The 23,907-nt window shown below is 52.3% G+C and overlaps 1 protein-coding gene across 1 annotated transcript; it reads right to left on the bottom strand.

Moving 5' to 3' along the window:
- Positions 1–8,478: 8,478 nt before the first annotated feature.
- On the bottom strand, positions 8,479–16,723 carry PGLYRP3 (peptidoglycan recognition protein 3; the record flags this gene model as incomplete). The annotated part of the gene is made up of 8 exons (XM_079760890.1): positions 16,656–16,723; positions 15,363–15,470; positions 14,306–14,507; positions 13,990–14,108; positions 12,885–13,037; positions 10,801–10,999; positions 9,317–9,435; positions 8,479–8,657 (listed from the first exon to the last, which is right to left on the bottom strand). The coding sequence occupies exons 1-8, from the start codon at positions 16,702–16,704 to the stop codon at positions 8,479–8,481; spliced, it is 1,128 nt and encodes a 375-aa protein (XP_079617016.1). The 5' UTR covers positions 16,705–16,723.
- Positions 16,724–23,907: the final 7,184 nt, after the last annotated feature.

The raw sequence follows: 23,907 nt of genomic DNA, 5'->3' as shown, positions 1-23,907 counted from the left end.
GTGTTGACAGGGCCATAGTCTCTTAGAAATCTCTCAGAATAAATCTTTTCTTGCCTCTCCCAGTGTAAATGGAAGGAAGTCGCTGTTGTGCTTTGTGATCTCAACCTACCTGAGAGTCCTTGACTCAAGAGTGCTCTGTGCCACCTGCATTCCACATGCGGTGAGCACAGGCAGGCTCGTCCGACCCCTGCTGGTAAGCAGCAGCACTGCACCTTATCCATAGCCTCTGGCCCTTTCCAACCCCTAGGTTTGACATTACTGGAGTGAAGTTCCCTGCTGTTCCCTAACCCACCTCCCCCTCCCCCCCAAACAGCTGCAGGTGTGTGTGTGTGTGTGTGTGTGTGTGTGTGTGTGTGTGTGTGATCATGGCCTAACCGTTCCCTGAGTGAGCAACCTGAGTGCTGCCCAGGTTGCCTTGTGGGTGATCCGTATTCTCTGAATCCCATCATAGTTTCCACAGAAGAAGGGCACAGGGTCCCTGATTCTCTGGACATTAGACTACGGGAAGTGCACTGACTGAAGGCAGGCAGGCTTGAGTTTGCAGTCCCTGCTCCGTGTCCTTACATTCTGGTTCCAGTGAAGCCAAGGACACTTGTTCAACCCTCTTGGTTTGTTATTCTGTCCAGCTTAGGCCATGGTGAAATTCTCTGGGTTGCCATTTGAAGATGAAAGAAAAAACTTGCAAAATTACAAATAAGTGTGCAATACCCATATGAGCTCACACTGAGTAACGGCAACCCATGTTGCCTTCTCTCAATGAAGTTTTCATCTGGAGGTGGGTGGGAATGAGGTGAGGGAGAGGACCCATAGGGAACCAGCGTGAGGTGAGACGGAGCCCTAATAGCCATGGGCTGTGGACCTTCTCCGGGCTCTCTCTCTCTCTGTGTGTGTGTGTGTGTCTGGAATGTTCTTCCCCACTCCCTCCCAAAGCTGGGCCACCTTGGGCTCCTAATTGGCACTTTTTGGTTGTCACCTTTCTGAAGCCACTGGATCTTATAAGAAAACTAGAGGCCCAATGCACGAAATTCGTGCAAGAGTAGGCCTTCCTTTCACTGGCTGCTGGCGCCGGCTTCCCTCTGGCACCTGGGACCCGGGCTTCCCTCGCGGCCCAGGCTTCGTCCAGAAGGTTGTCCAGTCTAATTAGCATATTATGCTTTTATTGTTATAGATACCATAATATTAAGAGTAAAATGTGTTAGTGGAAACCAGCAATTACATATTATTAAATATAATTTCATATTATGAAATAAAAGACTCTCAGCAGTCCGAGAAATAAAGAGCTTAATGTGACTAATGAAGAACTTGGGTAAGAAACGATGGCAACATTCAGTCAGGCCATAGCACGCAGAAGGAAGGAAGGGACCAGAGTCAGGAGCCATTGCTGAGATCAGAACCAGAGACTTGCAGCTAATTGCTTGCAAATTTTAATTAATAATTGTTGAGGCCTATAATGCTCTTGGCTGATATTAGGCATTTCATCTGCACTATCCCGTTCAACCTTCACACTAGCCTTTTCAGTTGTGTATTTGTATAGTGCATTTTGCAGGTCTGGGAACTGAAACTTGGTCCCAGTTCCATCCAGCTTCGAAGTACAAGCACTGAGCTAGTGACAATACTGCCTCCTACGTTGGGTGTAGATGAAGAGGAGGAGGAAAGAGTGACCTGAAGTTTTACAGCTTGGGAAAGGCTTTTGGAAAAAGGAGCTACATTCACTGCTGGGCATGTGGGAGCCGGGATGGCCATTGTACAGCCCACTGCCTGTACGAACCTGCAGCTCTACGGAGGACCTGCAAACTGGGAAGTTAAAACTATGGTGGTGGATGAGATCATCAGCGAAGGAGCAGAGAACCAGAGAAGAGAGATGAGGACAGAGCTCCGGGTGGAGGAAGCGCACCTGGTAGGAGAGTGATAAGAAGAAGCCAAAGAGGCAAGAGGAAGGCGAGGAGCACCATGTTTCCCTCCTCCCCGCGGTTCCTGTGGAGTTGGGTTTTCTCTGCCCGGGAAAGCTTGGTATACTCTGCAAACCTGGGTTTCAGAATACAGTTCCAACTATCCATCAAATAAACAAAAAGACACATCTGACCTGACAGCCCCTTGCCGGTTCTCTGTTGCCCTCAAGATGAAATTTCAATGGAAACGCTGAAATTACACCAGTCTAATCCCAGGGCTGATCTCTCAGAAATGTCACCTTTTACGATGACCGCAAAGGTCCCACACAAACTGGCTCGGTTAGTTGGAGTCTCATCCCGTACACCAGAAGGTTGTGGGTTTGGTTCCTCATCAGGGCATATACCTAGGTTGCAGGTTCGATCCCTGGTCAGGACGCATATGGGAGGCAACCAGTTGGTATTTCTCACATCGATGTTTCTCTCTCTCTCTCTCTCTCTCTCTCTCTCTCTCTCTCTCTCTCTCTCTTTCTCTCTCTCTCCCACCCTCGCTCCCTTCCTCCCTTCCCCTACAAATCAATAAAAACATATCCTCAGGTGAGGATTTTAAAAAGGGGGGATTCCCAAGGGGTGTGAAAAGGACGAGATCAAGGGAAGGGGCAGAAAGGTGGGCCTTACAGAAGAGGGCTCATCACTGGCTGAGGCTGATGTGAAGGAAGCTCTGGGCATGTGGTCGCAGGAACAGTTGTGAGGTCGCAGGAAGCTGAGAGAGGTCCTGCTGGGGGGGCCTCCATGTTCGCTGAGGGTAAGAGGGTGGGGAGGGGAAGGGAGTGAAATGTAGCAATATCTGTGAGGAGTGTGGGAGCAGAGGCTGACTCAGAGCAAGGGGAGAGTTGTCCTCAGGCAGTGTGGGGCTCATCTGGGAGGCGGGCATGCCTCCTCCTCCACGTCTCAGGACAGGCTGCCTGGCCGCTGGATCCTGATGTGCCCAGAGCAGTTTTGTGGGCAGAAGTACCAGGACACCAACACCTGGCCCACTCCTGCAGCAAGTGCCCCAGCAAGTTGGCACCTCCAGCCATGTCTCCCTCTTTCCTGTACGTGCACCAGAAGGACATCCCGCCTCCTCACGCAGCCAGTGCAGGCAATCACCCCTGGCAAAGCTGCTCCACCCTACACCCACCAGGGCTTGCCCACTCCCAGCCCTGGTCTGGGAGCTGGCTCACCTGCACCACCTACTGGCCACGTTAGGGCAGGACTCCAGTTCTGTTCTGCTGTTCCCTAACCCACCTTCCTGCCCCCCCACCCCCCCACCCCACCCTCCCACCCCCCACCCCGCAAACAGCTGCAGGAGTGTGTGTGTGTGTGTGTGTGTCCATGCTAAAGAATGAATAGAAATTGGCCAGGCAAAAAAACGGAGGGAGTGGGGGAGAACATTCCAGACATACACACACACACACACACACACACACACACACGCACACACACTCACACACCCAGAGAGAGAGAGAGAGAGAGAGAGAGAGAGAGAGAGAGAGAGCCCGGAGAAGGTCCACAGCCCATGGCTATTAGGGCTCCATCTCACCTCATGCTGGTTCCCTATGGGTCCTCTCCCTCACCTCATCCCCCCCCCCCCCCGCCACCTCCAGATAAAAACTTCATTGAGAGAAGGCAACATGGGTTGCCGTTACTCAGTGTGAGCTCATATGGGTATTGCACACTTATTTGTAATTTTGCAAGTTTTTTCTTTCATCTTCAAATGGCAACCCAGAGAATTTCGCCATGGCCTAAGCTGGACAGAATAACAAACCAAGAGCGTTGAACAAGTATCCTTGGCTTCACTGGAACCAGAATGTAAACCAAGATTGTCTGTGATTTTAAGCATCAACATCCCTTTAACTTCCTGACACCAGAAGTCTACAAATCACAAAGCCCTGCTCTCCCTCCACAAGCCAAGCCAGTCAGAAAAGTCCTCCACGCGTCATCTCTGGCAACTATAGAAATACAACACCATTTCCTACGTGCCTGGCTCAGCACCAGGCTGGTGTGTCCAAGTTAACTCGTAGGATTCCGCGGCCATATCCAGCTCAGTTGGCCAGAATCCCAGAAGATGCACACTTGAGATGTCAACCTCATTACATGTGTGTAAAAAGACTAAGAGAGAGAGGGCCAAGAAGAATGGAGTTCAAGGATACACTTGCCTTTTAGTGAAAAACAAGAATAAAAGTTTCAGATTGGAATTCATAAGAATACTAGAGGCCCAGTGCACGAGATTCATGTACTGGGGGGGGGGGGGGGGCTGTCCCTCAGCCTGGACTGCACCCACTCACAGTCTGGGAGCCCTCGGGGGATGTCCTACTGATGGCTTAGGCCCGCTCGCCTAAGCCATCAGTTGGGAGATCCTTAGCGCTGCTGTGGAGGCGGGAGAGGCTCCCGCCACTGCTGCGCTCACCAGCGGTGAGCCTGGCTTCTGGCTGAGCAGCACTCCCCCTGTAGGAGCACACTGACCACCAGCAGGCAGCTCCTGCATTGAGCATCTGCCCCCTGGTGGTCAGTGCGTGTCATAGCGACAGGTGGTTCCCCCGTTCCGTGGATTTGCACATTATTGTTTTATTATATAGGATTGGTGATAACTGAAACAATGACTGTGGATGTTCAATAATAAAAATGGGTTAATAGTAATGAACAGTGGAGTTTCTACACCGCATGCGCCCTTGTGTGCACACACACATATTTTCCACAATCCCTCTCTCCCTCTGGCAGTCACAGAATCACAGGAATTGAATGATAGATAGTTCCTGTCAGATAGATAGTCCCATTGGTGGCTGGTGCACTACACAGCAGAGACATGTGGCTAAGGGTCACTGTAATCCTAGAGGTAGATTTCTGGAAAAACTACACCAGGCAGTGATGGTGCAGGGAGATGGGCACTCAATCTGGGTTCTCGGGCACATCTCCTGGGTTACTCATCTGTGAAATGGGACCACAATGCCCTGGGTTCTTGGGAGGGTCAAATGGGGTGATGTATGTAGGAGTGCCTGGCACTCATTGCCCAACGTGTGTGAGGGATGGTAATGAAGGATTTGAATAAAAATGCTGAAGATAAAGAAGGGAGCGATGGCTCATAGAGGATGACAAAATCAAAATTCAGAAAGAGTGCAACAAATTTTAAACTATGAGGAAACCCTTCTCATAGGACGCTTCATCAAGACAAACCAGAGTCCCGCCCTGGGGTTGAGAATGGGCCTGGTGATGCGTGATGGGGTGAGAGATGGGCTAATAGCCGTTGTGAAGGAAAGACCCACCACGCCAGGGGGGCTGACCATGTGACCAAAAGGCACACCAATCCCGGTTGCATCGCTGTTGTTATTATTACAACGTGAGTTCAGGACTGTGCCATTGACATGGGTTTTTACATGGATCGTCTTGCCCACTGAAGACTGTCATTGAATCGAGGGGAGTAACTACTTCAGTGAACTCTGAGTCAGGGGACCCCTTGGTATTTTTTCCACTTCCAGCTGTGAAAGGAATGTGAGGACAGCCCGATAGTGTGTGACGAAGGGACAGACGCCGCTCGGCACTGGCATGCACGCACGAGCTGTGGGGCCTTACGGAGTGACCTCGTCTCCTCAAGCAGGGCCAGTTTCCTCAGCTGCCAGGTAGCAATGGGAGCCCCTGCCCTGCAGAGCTTGGATGAAATGAAATCACAAATACGTGACCAGCACAGAGTCTGCACAGAAAAAAGGTCACCGCGCGTCATCAGGCATCAGCCCTCTCCATTATCCACTTAGGATGTCCGCACTGGGGGTCTGTAACCTGGTTTGATCCCAGGGTGGGTTTCCTTCCCTCCCTCCATCTTCATACCCGGGGCCACTTCCCCTCCCCCACCCCTCCTCTCCCCCATGGGATGAGCCAGTGGGAGCTCAGCAGGGACAGGCCAGACAAACTACCTGCACTTGGCACCTGCTCCAGGACAAATCAATAGACTATCAGATCATAGCACCGGCTCCCAGACCTTGTGATCACACATGTCTAAAACGTCTGCTTAGCAGCTACCATGCACCAGGAGCGGGCACAGGCATGAATGGTGAAAGCATGCTCCCCACCCTCATGGCACCTATAATCTAGTGGGATAGTGAGACAATAAAACCTGGGGAGACAGAGAGAGAGGGAAAGAGAGAGAGAGAGAGAGAGAGAGAGAGAGAGAGAGAGAGAGAGAGAATTTCAAATGAATAAGCAAGCACCAAAGAAGAACAGAATAGGAGAATGCTAATTTGGGAGCTTCAAAAGCTAGGCTCTTAGAAGAAGGAACCTGTGAGCTGAGCACTGGAGGATGAGTAAGAAATACGCCCCTCCTCCCCCATCAGGCAACATCAGTCTTGGGTACCAAGTGCTCTGGGCCATGCTGAGGGGGAATCCTCGGGTCCCTACCATGGGGTGGCACTTCTCTCTCCAGCCCCCTGTGGAATGTCCCCCAGAGTCCCTGCTACACCTCCCAGGAGCTCCCGCCCCCACCACCCCTCCCCGGTAATAACACCCTCCCTCTTTGGGAGCCGGCTCTTCTAACTGAGGCCTCGCCCTCCCCTCAGCCAGCCCTGCCCAGCAGAACCTGCTGGGCCAGAAGCACACCTGTCCCGCTGCTGTGTGACTCTGAGCCTCTGGGAAATATGTACCTTCCCCAGAGCAGCCTCACCCTTGGCCTTCTGCCTGCCCCCGCCCCCTCCATCCCCAGCATTCCTGGCAGCCCTGGGACAGGTAGGGCTTGGTTGGGGGGCCCAGTGAAGCTGATTGGTGGGAGTCCCAGCCCCCTTTGTCCCACTGTTACTCCCACGCTGCCATATTCCAGATCGAAAGAGAGAGGCAAAGACAGGGACAGTCACAGCAGCAGGAGGGCAGGCAGAGGAGACGAGGAGCAGAGGGGCAGCAGGTGAGGCAGCCTGAGAGGAAGAATGTGAGAGAGCAAAAGCTGGGAGGGAGGGAGGCAGAGGCAGAGGCGCTGAATAGGGCCTGAGATGTGGCCAGAAAGAAGCCAGGGAGACGGAGGAAGAGCCAGTGGGCACAGGGAGAAGGTTGGCAGGGGCCTGGGGAGAAAACCTTTCCTGATGGGATAGCCGCCACTGTGGCCCCCAGGCTGCCGTTACCCGTTACCCCGGTTACCGGTTACCAGTGAGAAGGTCACAGAAACCTCTGATGGGGGTGGGGGAACCTGGGCCCCGGAGCGTGTCTTCCCCCAAGTCCCACACGGCTGGGGGAAGAACTGCCTCTGCTCACCCCACCCTGCGGGGGTGGATCTTACCCCTCCATTGTGCAGACACATGGGTGACACCCCCACTACCCCCCATGACCCAGGCCTGTGGTGAACCTGGGGATACAGAGACCAGGAAGGTGCAGGCACAGCCATGAAGTCCAGGACGGGAGGAGGGTGAGCGACCAGAAGGCCCAGGCCAGGTCCGTGGGCGCCCAGGGGAAGGGGTGTCATTTCCGGTCTGGAGGAGCAGGAAGCCTTCAGGGAGGGCTGGCCTCCCTCCGTAAGGGCCTTGAAGCCGGGTGGTGTTGGAGAGGCCCAGAGGGAGGTGGGACAGTGTGGGCCAGGCCCAGGAGGTGAGCCTGTGAATTGCCCACTTGGGCTGATTCTGCGGAAAAGGGGAGGTTGGAGTGAGAGTGGAAAGACCTAAATGCTGCTGAGATGGTTTACTTTATTCTGCTGTAAAGGAGGAGCCAGAAAACGACTTTGACCAGCGGGGTGCTAGCAAGTGTGCCTGCCCAGGATCTGAGTGTCCCCCCTTTCCTTACCTCCCTGGGGGGACTGGAGCAGGTCTGTGCCCTTTGGTTTTTCTGTAAAATGGGGCGGGGGGGGGGGGGGTATCCAGGTTAGTGTTCTATTCTGGAACCAAAGAAAAGTTCACTTGGCATCATTTGGCTTTTCAAGCTTACGATTGTGAAAAACAACTGACAAGATGAGCTCTACACACACACACACACACACACACACACACACACACACACCTGGCAGGGGTGCCCTGACACCTGCCTCACCTGTGGCCCCGCAGGCTCCCCCCCTCCCCCCCCCCTCCCTGCTCACATCAAGGTTAGCGGTCAGCCTGCTCTCACCAGCCTGCGCCAAACTCCCCCAGGACAGCTGAGACCGGTGCCCACGAAGGCAAATCCTTCCATCCACAGGAGAGTTGCAGCAACAACAGCAACAAGAGTAACAAGGGTAACAATACCTCCGCTGACTTGAATGGAACCACTATTATAGGCCAACTGAAAATTCTAAGACCCTAACACATTTAATTCACTTCATCCTCATAACAACCCTCTGGGCGGGGAGTGGGGAGGCAGGTGTTAGTATGAACACACTTTAAATGACTAAGGGGACCTGGGCAGGGTCTCTTTACACGAATGAGGCAGAAGAGGCAGCAGCGAGGCTGTGTGCTGAGTTTACTTTGACTGTGTCTTTAAGACCAACAAAAAGTACAGCACTTTGCGGGGACAGTATTGCAGACCATGCAGTGTTGTTGGTTTGAGGAGGCCTTGCTGAGTGCTGATGGAGGTGGAGCGTTCCCGGCTTCCTTGTCCAAAGCCTGCCGGGCCCTCACTGTTTGAAGTGAGGCCAGCTGCTGATGATGTTGTACAAAGCCTTCCCCGGAGACAGGATCTCGCTCACATCGCTGTGCCCCACCAGCAGGTAGTTGGGAGCCAGGTACCCTTGGTCCACCGCACACTGGATCAGGCTCTGGGCCGCCTCCAGCGCTGCGGCATTGGGTGGCTTCTCTGCAAAACACGTACCCCACCAATCATCAGAGCCTCAAGGGTACTTGCTTAGGGCAGGGGCAAGCATCTGCATTCCAGCCTCCCTCTGCCCCCCCTCCCCCCCCCACACACACCATAGCCAACAAATGCACATCATCTGTGGCAGCCAGGCCCAGAGAGAAAACAGGGTCACTGTGTTCCCAGATTCCTCTTTGCAGAGTTTCTTCTGGAAGGTTCCGAGCTTTGCTGGGTGAGAACCTCAGCACAGCACACCACCTCTCCACAGGCACCGCGAGGCAGGCAGGGCACCCCCGACTGTCCACACTCTGCCATAGCAGGCAGTGATGCGCCTCAACATTGTTGCCATGGATACCAAGGAAGAGGATGCATTTGCTGACTGAGCCATATAAGTACCAAAGTTTGCAAAAGATTATGTTCTTAGGCATGGTTATAAAGACAGATGGAACTGGGAATGGGGATGGGTGGATTTGGGGGAAACTTTCTGCCCGGCAGGGACTCCTGGGTGACCTGCATCCTGTATTGATTGAGTCCCTGAAAGCTAAAATGTACCCCACATTGTCAGGCACCACAAGGTTGCCTTTGCCCCCATGCTCCCCAGACATTCACAGGAGGTTTCATCACCCGAACCCCCCCCCCCCTGCCCCATGCTCATGCCTTACCTACAAAGTTGCCCATGAAGGCAATTCCTAGGGCAATATCGTTGTATCCATAGGTGTGAGAGCCTTGGATATTCCAGCCAACACCTTCATACACACCGCCATCCTGGCCCACCAGGAAACTAGGAGTGGGCAAAGAAAAACGGAGAAAGTCACGCTGGGAAGATTAATTGGCTTCATTTACTCCTTGAATCATGCATTCATTCTCCCATTCACTTATCACATGTTGAATGGACATTTCTTATGTGCCAATGTGCACAGAGAAAAAAACAGAGAAACAAAAACAAAAAGACAATCACAATCTCTGAACCCGAGAAGTGAGGTCAGACCGTGACAAGCAATAATAACAGCCACTTCAGTCCCCCACTGTGACATGGCCTTTCGCCCCACAATGCCACGGAATCTCACCTCCCCAAGGTGACCAGTGACCGCCTCGACATTAGTACAATGGGAACGTGTTTTTGTTCCAGGTTACACTGACCCTCTTCTTGACATGTTCTCTTCCTTGAAACTTTGCAAAAGCTGTTATGATTAAGTCATAGATGAATGATTGCAATTTGTCATCTTCTCACCTTACATCCCTTCTATGAAATTCCAAGGCATCTTCTATTTAGCTTCTGCTATTCCATTAGCTCAGTGTGTGTTTTTATGAGAGACCAGGCATTAAAGGAACCAAAAGAGAACATTCTGATTTCTCTCTCTCTCTTCAAGTAGATATGGTACTAGAGGCCCGGTGCACAAATGTGTGCACGTGTGGGGTCTGGCCAGCCTGCCCTATTGGGGTGGGAGGGGGCCAACTGGGGGCTGTGCTGGCCAGGGGGAGGGGCTGCGGGAGGTCAGCCAGCTGCCCCTGCCCCCGATGCGGGGGTTGGGGGGTGAGGTCGGGCAATCGGGGGCCGGGCTGGCTGGGGGGAGGGGCCACAGGAGGTTGGCTGGCCACAATGCACATCATAGCGACCAGTCATTTCAGTCATTCCGGCTGCTTGGCTTTTATATATATAGATTGTTTTCCCAATTGTAGAGATGAGGCTAAAGAGGCCCAGAGAGGTTAAAAGCTCCTGTGTGCATAAAATGGAGTAACAGTACCAGAGGCATGGCAGGGCTCTAACATCAGAGGGAGCAAGTTGGGGTTGGGCCAGATGGAGGAAGAGGCTGAGCAGGGCCTGTGTCCCTCAGAGTTGGAAGGGGTTGCATAAAAAAGGCACCACCCGTCAGTGGTCTCCCCTGAGGGTCTCGCAGTTTTGCTTTATCACTATTGCTCCCAATGTCTTCTTTTCAGTCTTCCCTAGAGGAGACTATTCCCAGGAGAGAGAGCTAACCTGTAGCTATGTCTGAATGATAGTCCAGAGTCTTGCACAAATAAAAGACGCTGCCTTATGTAAAGCACCTGGTACAAAGGAAGGGCTCAGTAATGTCGGTTCCTCTCCGAGCCTTCCTTCCTGTAAGCCTTGAGGAGAAGGGTTCCCATTGCCATGGATCCCACTTACTGATATCCAATGTCGCAGAAGTTCAGTCTGTCCATGTGGTAGGACTGTATGTCTCGGACGCGAGTCTGGCAGTCCATGGATGTGTTACAGGTTGCCCCAGCCGTGTGGATGATGATGACATATTTGGCTGGGAGGCTCATTTGAGGGCAGTATGTCTCTCTGGCTTCCCAAGTTGACCGTGGGATGATGCCGGGGCAAGCTGCGGTGAGGTGAAAAACCAAGACCGTGGATGGGTGGAGGTGGTAGAGGGCATAGAAGGGATAAGAGGTGATGGAAAAAATAAATTTAAATTTGAAACAACAACAACAAAAACCAAGGCCATGGGAATGCTCCTGTGCCCAAAATCACACCACTGCAGGCTGGGTTGCTCCCCGGTCTCCCCACCCTCTGGCACCATGGGAATATCCTAACATGCATTCATCAGGGTAGGGGGGGTGGTTCCTGGGAAAGGCCACACAGGGATTGTCTGGGTCAAGGGCCTGCAGCCAATGGACAGAGGCAAAAATCTACAGGTTCTGATTACAACTATGGAAACTGGTGTGTGAGCAGAAGGGGGAGAAATGTTGATCGTAGAGTCATGGCCATTTCATTTAAAAGACAAAGTGTACCTCCCTGCTTGAATATGCACTGCAAATACATGCAGGTGTGTGTGCTTTTTATGTAACAGGACCAATACGCAGAAATCAGTGTCTCTGAACTGATCACATGTCTATGAAAGTATTTTGAAATCTATAAAGAACTACAAATGTGAAAAGATTATCATTACTGAAGATAGCATTTGTCTGAAAGCAAGATAAACTTTATTTAGAGATGTACAATTAAAAAAAATAATAAACATATCCTTGTCCTGGCTGGGTGGCTCAGTTGGTTAGAGTGTCGTCCCAAACGTGGAAAGGTTGGGGGTTTGATTCCCAATCAGGACACACACCTAGGTTGTGGGTTTGATCCCAGGTCAGGACACATATGGGAGGCAACCAATAGATGTATTGCTCTTTCAATCAATCAATCAATCAATCAATCCAAACATATCCTTGAGTGAAGAGTAATGTCCTATATAATAAAAGCTTAATATGCTAAGTATCCGGTCGTCCAGTCGGCCATTCAACCAATCAAAGCATAATATGCTAATGATATGCTAAGGCCACTCAACCGCTCGCTATGGTGTGCACTGACCACCAGGGGACGGACACTCTGACTGGTAGGTTAGTTTGCTGCTGGGGTCTGGCCGATAGGGACTAAGTGAGACAGGTCGGACACTCCCTGGAGCCCTCCTGCGGTCCCTCCCCAGCTGGCCAACTTCCCCCATCCCTCCCTGGACTCAATCATGCACTGGTGGGGTCCCTTGGATATATATATATACTTGAGTCCAAGAAAAGATCCACTCTAGCAGAGAGTGTGCTAAGTTATTGAAAGTGCTTATTAATTGTACTGGTTTTAGGTTGCTGTTTGCTCATTCCCAAATAGGTTGTGATTTTTATTATCCAGTTTCTTGAAATATTCACTCTGATGTCAGCATAATCTGTGAAGTCAGGTTTTTTTCAACCCTGTGGTCATGTTGCAGGTTGGCTGAGTTTTGCATTTAGAAAGGTGTGTGTGTGTGTGTGTGTGTGTGTGTGTGTGTGTGTGTGTGTACTCACGTAGTATACACAAATATATATACATGTTTACTGCCCCATGACCATGCTTTGTTTTTCTCTATAGCCTTCCTGCCACCTGACAGCATATGCATTTTGCTTGTCGATTTCTTCATTTTGGGTCTTTCTTCACTGAAATGTGAAGTTGTCTGTTTTGTTCATGGTTGTATCCTCCGTACCTAGAAGAGTGTCTGGTATTCAGGAAATACTAGTACCTGTTGATGGAGTGAAAATGTGTGTACACATACTTGTGTCAAGAATGGCTCCATGGCCATATCATTCCAGTGGGAAGGAGAGGAGGTCGTCAGGAAGGTACACTCTCAGAACTTTCTGGGTCTCGGCATGTGGTGTTCTGGGTCCCAAGAAATCAATGAACACCAACAGGAAAAAAACCTTCCCTCGTGTCTGGGTGTCACTGGGAGGGGGAGGAGGTGGGATGGGGGACCTCACCTCTCCTGGGCATTGCTGGCTGCTGATAGGCCAGGCACATCTCTTCTTTCAAGAGAAGGGGCTGAAAATACCAGGGTGACAGGTGTCCCTTCCGGATGGCGTAGAAGATCAGGTCCTCTGCGGCCGATAAGGCAGCTGGGCTGGGACTGTTGCCTGAAAGAGGATGACATGGATCACCAAACTGTCAGCAAGAAACTCCAGTCTGGTCTAGGAGGGAGGGTAAGGTTACCACCTGAGCCTGAATAACTGATGGATGGGAAGAGAGGAAACTGGTCCAGGAGCTAGGACAGTGGTACTAAGAGGCAAAGAACTACTTGGGCAGCTGTTGGAGGCCAAGTTTGTGACCTCTTTCAGGGACCAAACTAAGACTTGTATCCACTCCATCTCTAGGTGGAAGAGTTGGGAGGCAATAAAATCTACACGCAAAGAGAGGCCCACCTGACAAGTCAGGCACACCTAGCATGGAGAAAAGTGTGACAGGCCTTGCTTAACAGCTCCCACAGTCATGCGTGTGGCACCTGCTCTTTTCACCCGCTCACTCTTATAATTCTCACAGAAACCCCTCTGCGGTCCATGCTGTGACTTTATCTACTAGCTCTCCACTCCACCCGGCCCCATGCTCCCCTCTGGTTTACAGGGGGCTACACACCTACAAAGGACATTTCTCAGACTTCCTTGCCTGCCTGCTTCTGGGTGGGTCCTCCCAAAGGGAGCCACTGGAGGAAGAGAGAACCCTCGCTTTCCTGCCTCTGTGCAGGCTCAGTGTCACACAACCTCAGACACCGAGGTGACGGCAGCACTGTGAGCTCCCCAGTGGCGACAGCAACCTCACAGAGAAGAGGAAGAGGACACAAAGGACGCCATGCCATGGAGTCCCAGCGAGGAAAGGACTCCGAGAGAGGGTGATGGAGGCTGAAAAGACAGGCGTGTGGGGGACGTTTGAGATCTTGCTCCCCAGCAAAGGTGGTCAGTTTGGCTCAAAAAAATTCTATAATTTAAAAAAAAAAAAGAGAGAGAAAGAAAAGAGAGGAGCGTGGAGACAATGGAGTGAAGGAAGAGAGTATAGAGAACTCTCCAGCAGAGGGTCCAGGGGGATGACCGTTACCTTCCTTGGCGCCAAAGAAGGCGAGGCCCAGGGAGACGTTGTTGTAGCCCTGGGTGTGCAGGCCTTGGATAGTCCAGCCGACACCTTCATACACCCTGCCGTCGTCCCCAATCAGGAAGCTGCCAGGCAGGGACACGTGGATTGAATGGCAAATACCGGTAACAGGAACCCGCTCACCCATCCTCAGGAGGAGGGGCAGCTGTGTTTTAACATTTTGTGCTTGTTTTATTTAGAGCAACAACAAAGGGAAGATGGGAGAAGAGAGAAGAGCCGGTCGGAGTCTCTTTCACTAGGGTAACCTGAGTGCGGCTCTTACTTGTAGGCCATGTCGCACCAGCCTTTGGTGTAGACGGAATGGGACTGGAGGCCCCGTAGCTTCTCGCTGCAAACGTCCTGCTGCTGGCACTCCATGCCCGTGAGCTGCTGTGTGATGACATAGGCCACAGGTGGGGTCAGCTGGGCCCAGCAAGTCAGAGATCTCGCTCCCCACTCCTTGCGGGAAACAATGGTGGGGACATCTGCAGAAGGAAACGCAAGGATGGCATGCTGCAGCTCCTACCAGTTCCCCTGGCCCGCGGCCCACGCCACCCTCATCCTCCCAACTCAGGGCCTCTCCTGCCACCCACAGCCTCCCCTTCACATCTCCATAGTCTGTTTAGGCTAAAAAAAAATTCCCCATCGGACTCTGTATTCAGCTGGAAGTCAGGTGGCCTTGTTCTCCCAACACGGGCTTCTTGTGCTTCCCTAGAGGCTATCCACCCTTAACTCCTCTCTGGCCGGCTTCCCCCTCCGCCTGCGGAAAGCAGCCCCAGCACCACTCGCACCCAACCCGGTCCCGAGCTGCCTTCTCTTGAAGACCTCACGTGGATGCCTAGTATGTGCTGTCCTCACTGGCATTGCCCGTGTCTCTGTGTCTTCGGTCTGTCCCTCCCCAACAAGGTGACTCTCAGGAAAGTCCGTCACTGTCCTCAAACTAGGGAGCCCCGGGTCCAGAGCACCAGGAAGCCCCATGAGCATCAGGTATGTAGCTTTCTCTCTTTCACATGAAAAGTCACTGTGGGCAGGGCTGTGAGAGGCCCACTGGGCCCCCAGACCCCCTGAGGCTCCCTGTCTGTGTCCGTCTTGGGGACTCCAGGAGTTCTCTGAGGGGCAGGGGGTCTCTATCCTACTGCTGAGAGCTGGGGACAGGGCCTTGTCTCTTCCCCAGGTCTTCTCTCCTGCCCGGACCTCCCCTTTGCCCGAGGGCTCAAGTCCATCCACAACACTCCTTTGTGAATGCCCCTCTTGGGACTCCACCCCACCCCCCACCAGCCGCAGTGAAGTCCTGAGAAACATTCCCCGAAGAAGCCCCAGTCAACCCCAAGTCAGCTCACCGTTGCGACCCTTGCGAATGAGCTGCGAGATGCCCACAAACAGGTCCACAAGCCGCTCTGACACTTCTCTGGCTTGGGTTTCATTCCAGGAGAACTGAGGAGAATACCCTACAAAGGAACATTGTGCTTGGTGCTGGTCCTCAGAGAACACCTGGACCACCCCATAGGCATGGGCTCTGCCCCCTACCCCCCGCACCCCGCAGCACCCTCTTCCCCCCTCAACCTTCCACAGCCTCTCAGTCTCCCCAAGTCCCCTGACTTCCTCCAGGAAACAAGGCAGAAATGTTTCAGGCCTCACCCTGCCTTGGCCTCTCACATCTGCCCCAGTGAGGCCTTCAGGTTCCCACCCTCCCTAACCCTCCCCCATTCCAGAGGCTCTGCAGTCTCTCCATCCCCTTATCTGAGCAGTTCAACCAATACATCAGAATCTCACACACCAAAATAGTCATCATCATTTTGAGCAACACACACACACACACACACACACACACACACACACACACACACAACCTATTGGTCCAGGCAAGGTTCTTGAAATACAGAAAATTTCCAACTGCTGTGACTGCCCTCACAAACTGGATGTTTTAGACAGGATTAATTGGGGGTTCGTCATTACAAACATGCCTCATCCCCCTCTGCCTGGCCAGCCTCTGAGATCATGGGAACAATAACCACTAGAACCAGCAATGTCACCAACATCACCTCCCACAGGCCAGCTCTGAAGGTTACAAAGCATTTTCAAGGGCACTATCAGATCTGTGGCTTAAAACAACTTTATAAGATAAGCAAAGCAAATTAACTACTCCTTCTACACAGATGAGCAACTAAAGCTCGGAGAAATTCAATTACTTGTCTAAGATGATACATGTTTTAAGCCACGGACTTGGATTCTGACCCAAGCTGTCTGGCTCCATAGCCATGTTCATAACCACGACACTCTGCAGCCTCCCCAACGTTGTCAGACGACCATGGAGAGATGCCCTTGTCAATGCCACACTGTGGCCTTTTCTCTGTCTATAAGACAAGGTCAGTGAGAGTCTCCTCCAAGGCTGAGATCCTGCTCTTTTGTAAAGTCATATCCATGACCATACCACTGCAGATGAGGTGTGCTGGGCAGGCTGGGCAGGCTGAGAACTAGAGCCCATCTCAGCAGGGAGGAGGGACCAGAGCTGAGCTCACAAGGGGAACATAGGACTGGTGGGAAAGAGTGATAAGCCTGGAGAGGACAATTTGCAAGTGAAACCAGCTGGGGCTTATGCCCAAAGCACTTCTGACCCAACGAAAAAAACTTACCCCAGGCCTGGAGACTCAGAGCTGAGAAGACAAGCAGCCACAGCAGCATCCCCACGTGGTCCCGGAACACCAATGAGAAGATTGTGGACCACGGCCCTGGGAGAGACACTGACAGTTAATCCAACCGTGCTCGCTCTTCAAATGGGGTACACCAGTGGTCGGCAAACTCATTAGTCAACAGAGTGGCAAACCGCGGCTCACAAGCCGCATGTGGCTCGTGAGCTGCAGTTTGCCCACCACTGGGGTACACCATTGCATGGTGTCCTGTTTGCCTCCCAGGCCAGCACCTGGCCAGGCTTCTCATGGTCCCCAACACAGTGCCTGATCTTCAGCTGGGGCTCAGGAAAGGTGAGGGCACCAGTACCTCTGTCTAGCCACCACCTGTGACCCTGGGAGCTTCTGATGCCCCAGGGGAGCACAGTGCCTCATCTTAGGCCTTCCAGTATAGAAAATAACAGCTTCTAAAACCCTTTAGTGACTATGTAGATGTTTTTACAACTAGTTCTGTGATTTTATATTTAACTAGAGGCCCAGTGCATGGATTCGTGCACCAGTGGGGTCCCTCAGCCTGGCCTGCGCCCTCTCTCAATCTGGGACCCTTCAAGGGATATAGTAGTGCACCAAGCGGCAGGTGGCCTGGGAGGAGCTTAAGCCTGGGCTGGGCGCCACGCTCCTGCTCATCCCGGCCCCTCTGCGCCTGCCACTGCTCGGTAGCACTGCTGCGGAGGTGGGAGAGACTCATGCCGCAACTGTGCTTGCCAGCCATGAGCCCAGTGTCTGGCTCTTGTTGGTCAGCTGAGCAGTGCTCCCACTGTGGGAGTGCACGGACCACCAGGAGGCAGCTCCTGCATTGAGTGTCTACCCCCTAATGGTCAGTGCATGTCATAGCGACAGATCATTTGGTTGTTCAGTCGCTTAGGCTTTTATATAAAAGTTCCTATAAGATCTTATTAACCCCACTTTTGTAAGTGAACACAATGAGGCTCAAAAGCAGTAAGCTATAAGTAGGGGTAGGACTGGCTTCATCTCCAGCTCTATTTAAGAGTCAGAGGTATGAGGTACTTCACCCAAAAAAATTCTGACAGATGCTAATTACAGTAACCATTACCACTTTCTGATCATATCCTATGTTCCAGGTGTTTTGGAAAGACTCCACAGACATTCCATTAAATTTCCTCAGAGTGCCCTACAATACCCGCTCTTACCATCAGGAAACTGGGCCTCAGAAAAGGAGGCAAGTGAGACATAATGCATAAAGATTCAGGGCTAGAGAGAAAGAGAAGAAACTGGGTAGCAGTAAGCCCAGGACCCACAGCCAATAGAGAAAATTTTCTTTTTAGGAGAAAGAATTCAAGAGGGGAGGGAGATCAAGGCAACTTTCTTCACTCTGTTAACATTTTAACCTGATAGAGTCCAGGCCCTTCCAAGAAAAAGCACTCACACCCACACACAGAAATACCTGGGATCCCATGCAGGTCAGGGTGCAGGAGGCTCACCCCTCATTGGCTGGCAGCTCCTCTCTTTCAGGCTTGGCCTCTGCCCTGCCCTCCTTCAGTAGCTGCCTCCTCTGCCCTTCACTCTCCCTTCACTAGAGGGCTCTCCTCCTGGGAAGGAAGCCTGGGGCTCTGGCCTCCCAGAGAGGAGGAAAGCTGGGTCCCTATAAAAAGTCGAGAGAAGGGCAGAGTTCTGAGGCTCCGAGCCTGCTCCCTCCACGGCACTGAGAAGGACTGGGGAAGCCAGACTCGGGTTGAGAGAAGGGACCCGCCCTGTGAATAAGCCAGGTGCCTCCTCCCTGGGAAAGAGCAAGATTGCCCAAGCTCCCGGCCCACCTGGGGATGCCCATGGGCCCTGGGAGTCCTGCCCCACACCTGGGAACTTCCTGCCCTGTGTGTAGATCATGAAATGGGTCAGCATTTGGAAATGAGACTAACTCAGTGAATGATTACTTCCCAAGGGACCACCCATGAAGTTACAAAGCCATGCTTGGATAAAGGACCTGTTCACATTTCATGATAGACCAAGGGATTCTAATTTGACTGAGTACAAAGGGTTCATTGATATGGTTTCAGATGCCACATGGCAGCTAACCTTTAAGGAACCTCCGCTTGTTGAGTTTGGGTGAATTATTAAAAAAACAATACCCATGGTGATATTTAAAGACTATTAATATATTTCTCTATTCTCCAAGTACTTGTCTGTGTGAGGCTGGATTTTCTTCCTATTTCCAATCTAAACAACATATACAACACATTGAATACAGAAATGGATATGAGAATCCAACGATCTTATTTTAAGCCACATATTGAAGAGGTGTGCGAAAAATTTTTATTTAAAAATTTGTATTTTTATATAAAGTCACTCATCTCACTGGCTTTCTTTGAAAAAAAATAATTATTTTGTATTTTAAAAATTAAAAATGTGTCACCATAAATTGGGTTTACAAATACTATTTTAGGTGGACTAATAAATATTTTAAAATGTTAAATTTATAAATATTAATAAATGTAACCTACAGAGACAAAAACTTTTTGAGATACTCAAGTGCAAAAAAAAGTCTTGATCGAGAAGCAGGCCAAGGATTGGCACAAGCTGTCGTGATGCAGGAAGGCCACTAGGGGGCAGCACGCACTCTGGGAATCCCACAGGAATCTCCTCCATCTCCCAGTCTCCATCACACCTCCCACTTCCTTCCTCCTCCTCTGTGTTCTCCCATGCTGCACTACTTCCTAATTACAGGAAATAACAATCTCTAAGCATCAAAACCTAGGCAGTCACATATTAATCTGCAAACGTTTATCAGATGTCTCTCGGAGGCAAAGCGTACCATCCAGGGCTGAGTAAGCACGAGAACCCCACTCTCAAGGAGAGGATAATCCGAGACCGACCCAAAGGCCTGCAATTAAAACGCCAACATGGTCAAGTGTGGGAGAGCCCTTCGTTGTCTCTACAGGGCTGTATACTTCAAAGGGATTCCCGAGAGGCAGAGGGAGACAACAGCAGACTCTGAGATACTCGCCAGAAACTGCTGGAAGGACCTGGAACCTCGGGGACATCATGAGGACAAAGACTAGGTTCCGTGAGATACAGGGCAGCAAGGAGGAAGGCAGGGGCAGCAGGCAGAGTCAGCAGGTTGAGTGCAGCTGGAAGGGCCCCAGGCTCCACTGCCCTGTGGGGCGGGGGGCCTGTCTTCACCAGCTGGGGAGCAGCAGGTGAGCCCCCAGGCCTGCAGCATTCGTGGGGCCCACCAAGGTCCCATGGGAGCCTGCTGTCAGCGCTAGACAGTACCCAAAGGCCAGCCGACCCACCTGCACGCTGAGTGGGTAAGAAAACAGGCCCCGACATGGAAATAGCTTCCAGAGCCCACCCGGCAAGTGGGGCAGAGTTAGGACTAGCACCCAGCTCCCAGCCCCTCAGTCCACTCTGAGCTTTCGGCCAGCGTCCCTCCCATAGGCTAAAGGCAGAGGCCGGGGAAGGCCCACGGTGTGCCCGGCTTTACACCCCCTTGTAACACCTGCTGTAACATGGACAACTCAGAAGGGGCAAGACTTCCTGAAAGACAACAGCAGGGCTCGGGGAGGGAGAGGGGCACACACAGGTGGGGGAAGGGGCGCGGGGAGGGGAAGGGATGTGGGGAGGGAAAGGGGTCCAATGTTTGGGGTGGGGTTACAGCAGCTTTGCCTGCTCATTTGTACACTGATTGGTTCTTAACACAGCCAAGGCAGCCATACCTTTTCTCCCAGTGGCAGCCTCAAGAGTCACTGTCCAGAACCAGGACTATTGCCCAATGTATGCCCTAGCAGGAGGCGATGCGTTTCCCCTTTTTTTACCACCCCTAATTCCAACCTCTGGCCTGGGACTGCAGCGAGAAGGCCAGGTGGGGGTGGGGTGGGGCACTTACTGATGGAGCCAACAGCAGCCTGTCTGATAGGACCTCCACGGCTCAGCCCTGGCCTCCCCCGAGCCTGGGCTAGCCTGGAACCCTGGGGCCTGCTGTGGCCTTCAGACAAGGGAACCCACTGCTCACAGGGGATCCCGTCTATTTGAAAGCCCTGCCCAGCTGCTCCCTGCCGCCAGCTGCTGCTCCTGTTCTCCCCGCCCACCCTCACTTTCCTTTCATCCTGGATCAACACTGCATGGTGACAGGCCACGGCACTGCAGAGTCACACGGCAACGGAGCACCGGTCTTTCATGCTCCCTCCTTCCTTTCTTCCTGTGGCCCTGTGCTCCTGCGTCTATTCACTCAACAAACGTTCATCCAATGCCCACCCCGCCGGGCCCTGCCCTGGGAACACAGCGGTGGGTCAGGCCACAGAGCGGGGATGACAAGGCCTCTGAGGCCGAGCGAAGGTTACACACCGCCCGCCTGCATCATGGTCCGTCCACCATGCACCATGCTCCCTTGTCAATGTCCTATTTTCCTTTAAAACCGGTTGACAACTTTTATAAGCAGGAGTTGTCACGTGAGATTCCCATTTCCTGGACCTTCGGTGGGTCCAGCAGCACCTGTTCCCATTTCCCAGGTGGCCACCGGGGCCTGAGGCTGTGGGCCAGCTGTCCTTCATTCCGAAGGCTCCCACTGGCCACCGCCTCCACCCCGCCCTAGTGTCAGTTGCCACCGCCGCCCTACAGGTGGTGCTGTTGGTGTTCTCAGGCCCAGCCAGCCTCACCAGCTTCCTCTGGGTACCTTGTCCCTGCAAGCTGTCCTGAGAACCTCGGCCAAGAGGGAAACGTGCTTCAATAGAGACAGCAGAGGGCGCTGTGGGCGCACAGAGGCGAGGGGCCCAGGTACCTGCTGGGATTGCCAGAAGCAAGATTCCCTGACAGCCTGAGGAGGGAAGGTTCCTCCAGGCAGTGTGCGCTTCCTCCGTCAGCTGGAACCATAGAGGGCCAGCCCCATTAGAGAAATCCCCTGAAATTTCCATAGACGCACTCCTGGGCCAGACTTGCACTGTTCACTCATTCACGGATGATTAACACATTCATCCAAGCATGCATTCAGCAAACATTGATTAAATACAAGCACCAGTGCCATGCCCCAACCTTAGCTCTCGGGAGTTTAAATGTGATTAGGAATCCGGGGTGTAAGATTATGCCTCCCCCAGGTATTGTGACTCACTCACCAAAGTCCCCCAGCATCTGGCATTAGTATCCGGTGCTCAACAGATGCTCGTATGAATGAATGAAGAGATAACCAATAATAATAACACCTCGAAGGACTGAGTCCTCCCAGCTTTACCTGTCCTGTTTCAATTCTCAAGGGAGGTCCTGTAATTGTCTTTTCTTTACTGATAAGGAAAACGAAGCACAGAGAGGCTACGTAAATTGCCTTACGTCACACAGCCGGTCTGAGCTCTAAACAGCTATTCCATGTGCCATGGCAGCAGTGCAAGACGGAACATGCTCAGGGCCAAGGCGGGCAGCACACGGGCGGCCTCCGGCTTTCGGAGGGCAGTGCGGCCAGGACGGGCCTGCCCGTGAGGGCAGGCTTCACGAGAGCCCGACAAAACGACTCCTGGAGGTGGACGAGGCGAGCCTACCTTCCCTGATGAAAGGGGAGAGCCTGGAAGGTCCTTCCAGTGGGTTCTCCAGACACACTTCCTGGGTCGAGGGGTAGGGGTGCCAGGAAGGACATGACCCTTCAGCAAATGAGAGGTCTCCCTGTGAAGCACCCATCTTATATAAAACCTGCTGTTTGAAATGTTAACCCTGCTATCCGGCTTCTGTAAATGCTGGCTTGCTTAAACAATAAGGCAAATGAGACTACTCCCACTTCAGAGAGGCCAGTAAACCTTCCCCAGACGAAGTTATCGGTGCTGGCACCAGGCCAGGCCTTTGGTTGAGGTCTCAAAGCCCCAGCACATAGGGGCTCTTCAAGAACTCGCAGAGGGGGCCGGAAACACCCCATATTTGGGAGACAAAGAAGGTAAAAACATATAAATAGGGAAAATTCCTCCATTTAGGGGGCCCAGAATTTGAGAGACATTTTCCTCTGGACCCGCGCGTAATAAATGTAACTCCATCTCTCTAAGTATTGCTTGGTTCTTCTCCGGTTTTCTGTAACCCCTGCGCCAAGCCCTGGAGGACCTGAACATGAATGTGGATTCGCCTGAGGATCTACCGGCAGTGATCAGACAAGGGCAGAATTTGCAAATACCTTCACTCCGGGAAAGGAAGTGCGGAGAGCCAGGAGTGGGGTGGGAGGGACTGACCCAGCAAAGAGACTGTTTCCCATTGGGAGGAACGGAGCTGCTTCCTGGACCAGGCAGCATTGAACTGAGCCCTGCAGGGTGGGCAGGACTGAAAACGGATGTCCCCCGCGTCCAGTGTCCGAGCTACCTGTCACCACCCAGCCAAAGAGCAGACAGGGACTGGAGTCCAGGTGCACATTTAATATCAGGTGCCAGATATCAGGGAAGGTCACTGGTAAAAACCCTAACATCCACCTTCCCCGTAAGCTTGTTAGGAGAAAGCTTATATAGGGGGATGGGGGGAAGGGAACGTGGGCGGGAGGGAGTACAGGGGGTTCTGGTGATTTGCAGTCTTGGAATTTGAGTCCCTGCGGGGTCTTGGGTCTTGATGAATGTCTTCATTATGGTCCCCAGATCAGGATGGTCAGCGTTCTGTGTGGATCACCCTGTTTCTTTTTTGTGTTTTAAAATATATTTTTATTGATTTCAGAGAGGAAGGGAGAGGGAGAGAGAGATAGAAACATCAATGATGAGAGAATCATCGATCGACTGCCTCCTGCACGGCCCCTACTTGGGATTGAGCCCACAACCCAGGCATGTGCCCTTGACCGGAATCGCACTGGTGACCTCCTGGTTCATAGATCAACACTCAACCACTGGACCATGCCAGCTGGGCTACCCAGGTGTTTCTGAGACCTAGTCAATCAGCCTCCACATTCCTGGGGGCCAGGTGTGTCAGTTCAGGGCTGGGTTAAAAGTCTGTTTTTGTCTGGTCAACTGACAATTGTAACAAAATCTTCACCAGAACATAAGGTTAAGCATAGGCAGTTGATGAACCAATTACACGGTTTGTTAGTAAAAGTGTGGGAAAGAGAGGAAGAGAAGAGGAGGGAAAATAATCATGTTTAACCTATCCTTGTACCCCTATCAGACTGCACCCCATCATGGGGGAAGGGCACACCTGGGGTGAGAGCACCAAAGACAAGGGCCTGGGGGTGCTCATGGACCCCATGGGCCCCAGGGAGGGGGCAGGAGCAGAGGCTGACCAGGCCAGGCACGGCCAT

This window comes from Cnephaeus nilssonii, assembly GCF_951640355.1.
Source record: "Cnephaeus nilssonii genome assembly, chromosome: 21".
NCBI lineage: Eukaryota > Metazoa > Chordata > Mammalia > Chiroptera > Vespertilionidae > Cnephaeus > Cnephaeus nilssonii.
This window is presented reverse-complemented; position numbering and strand designations above follow the sequence as displayed.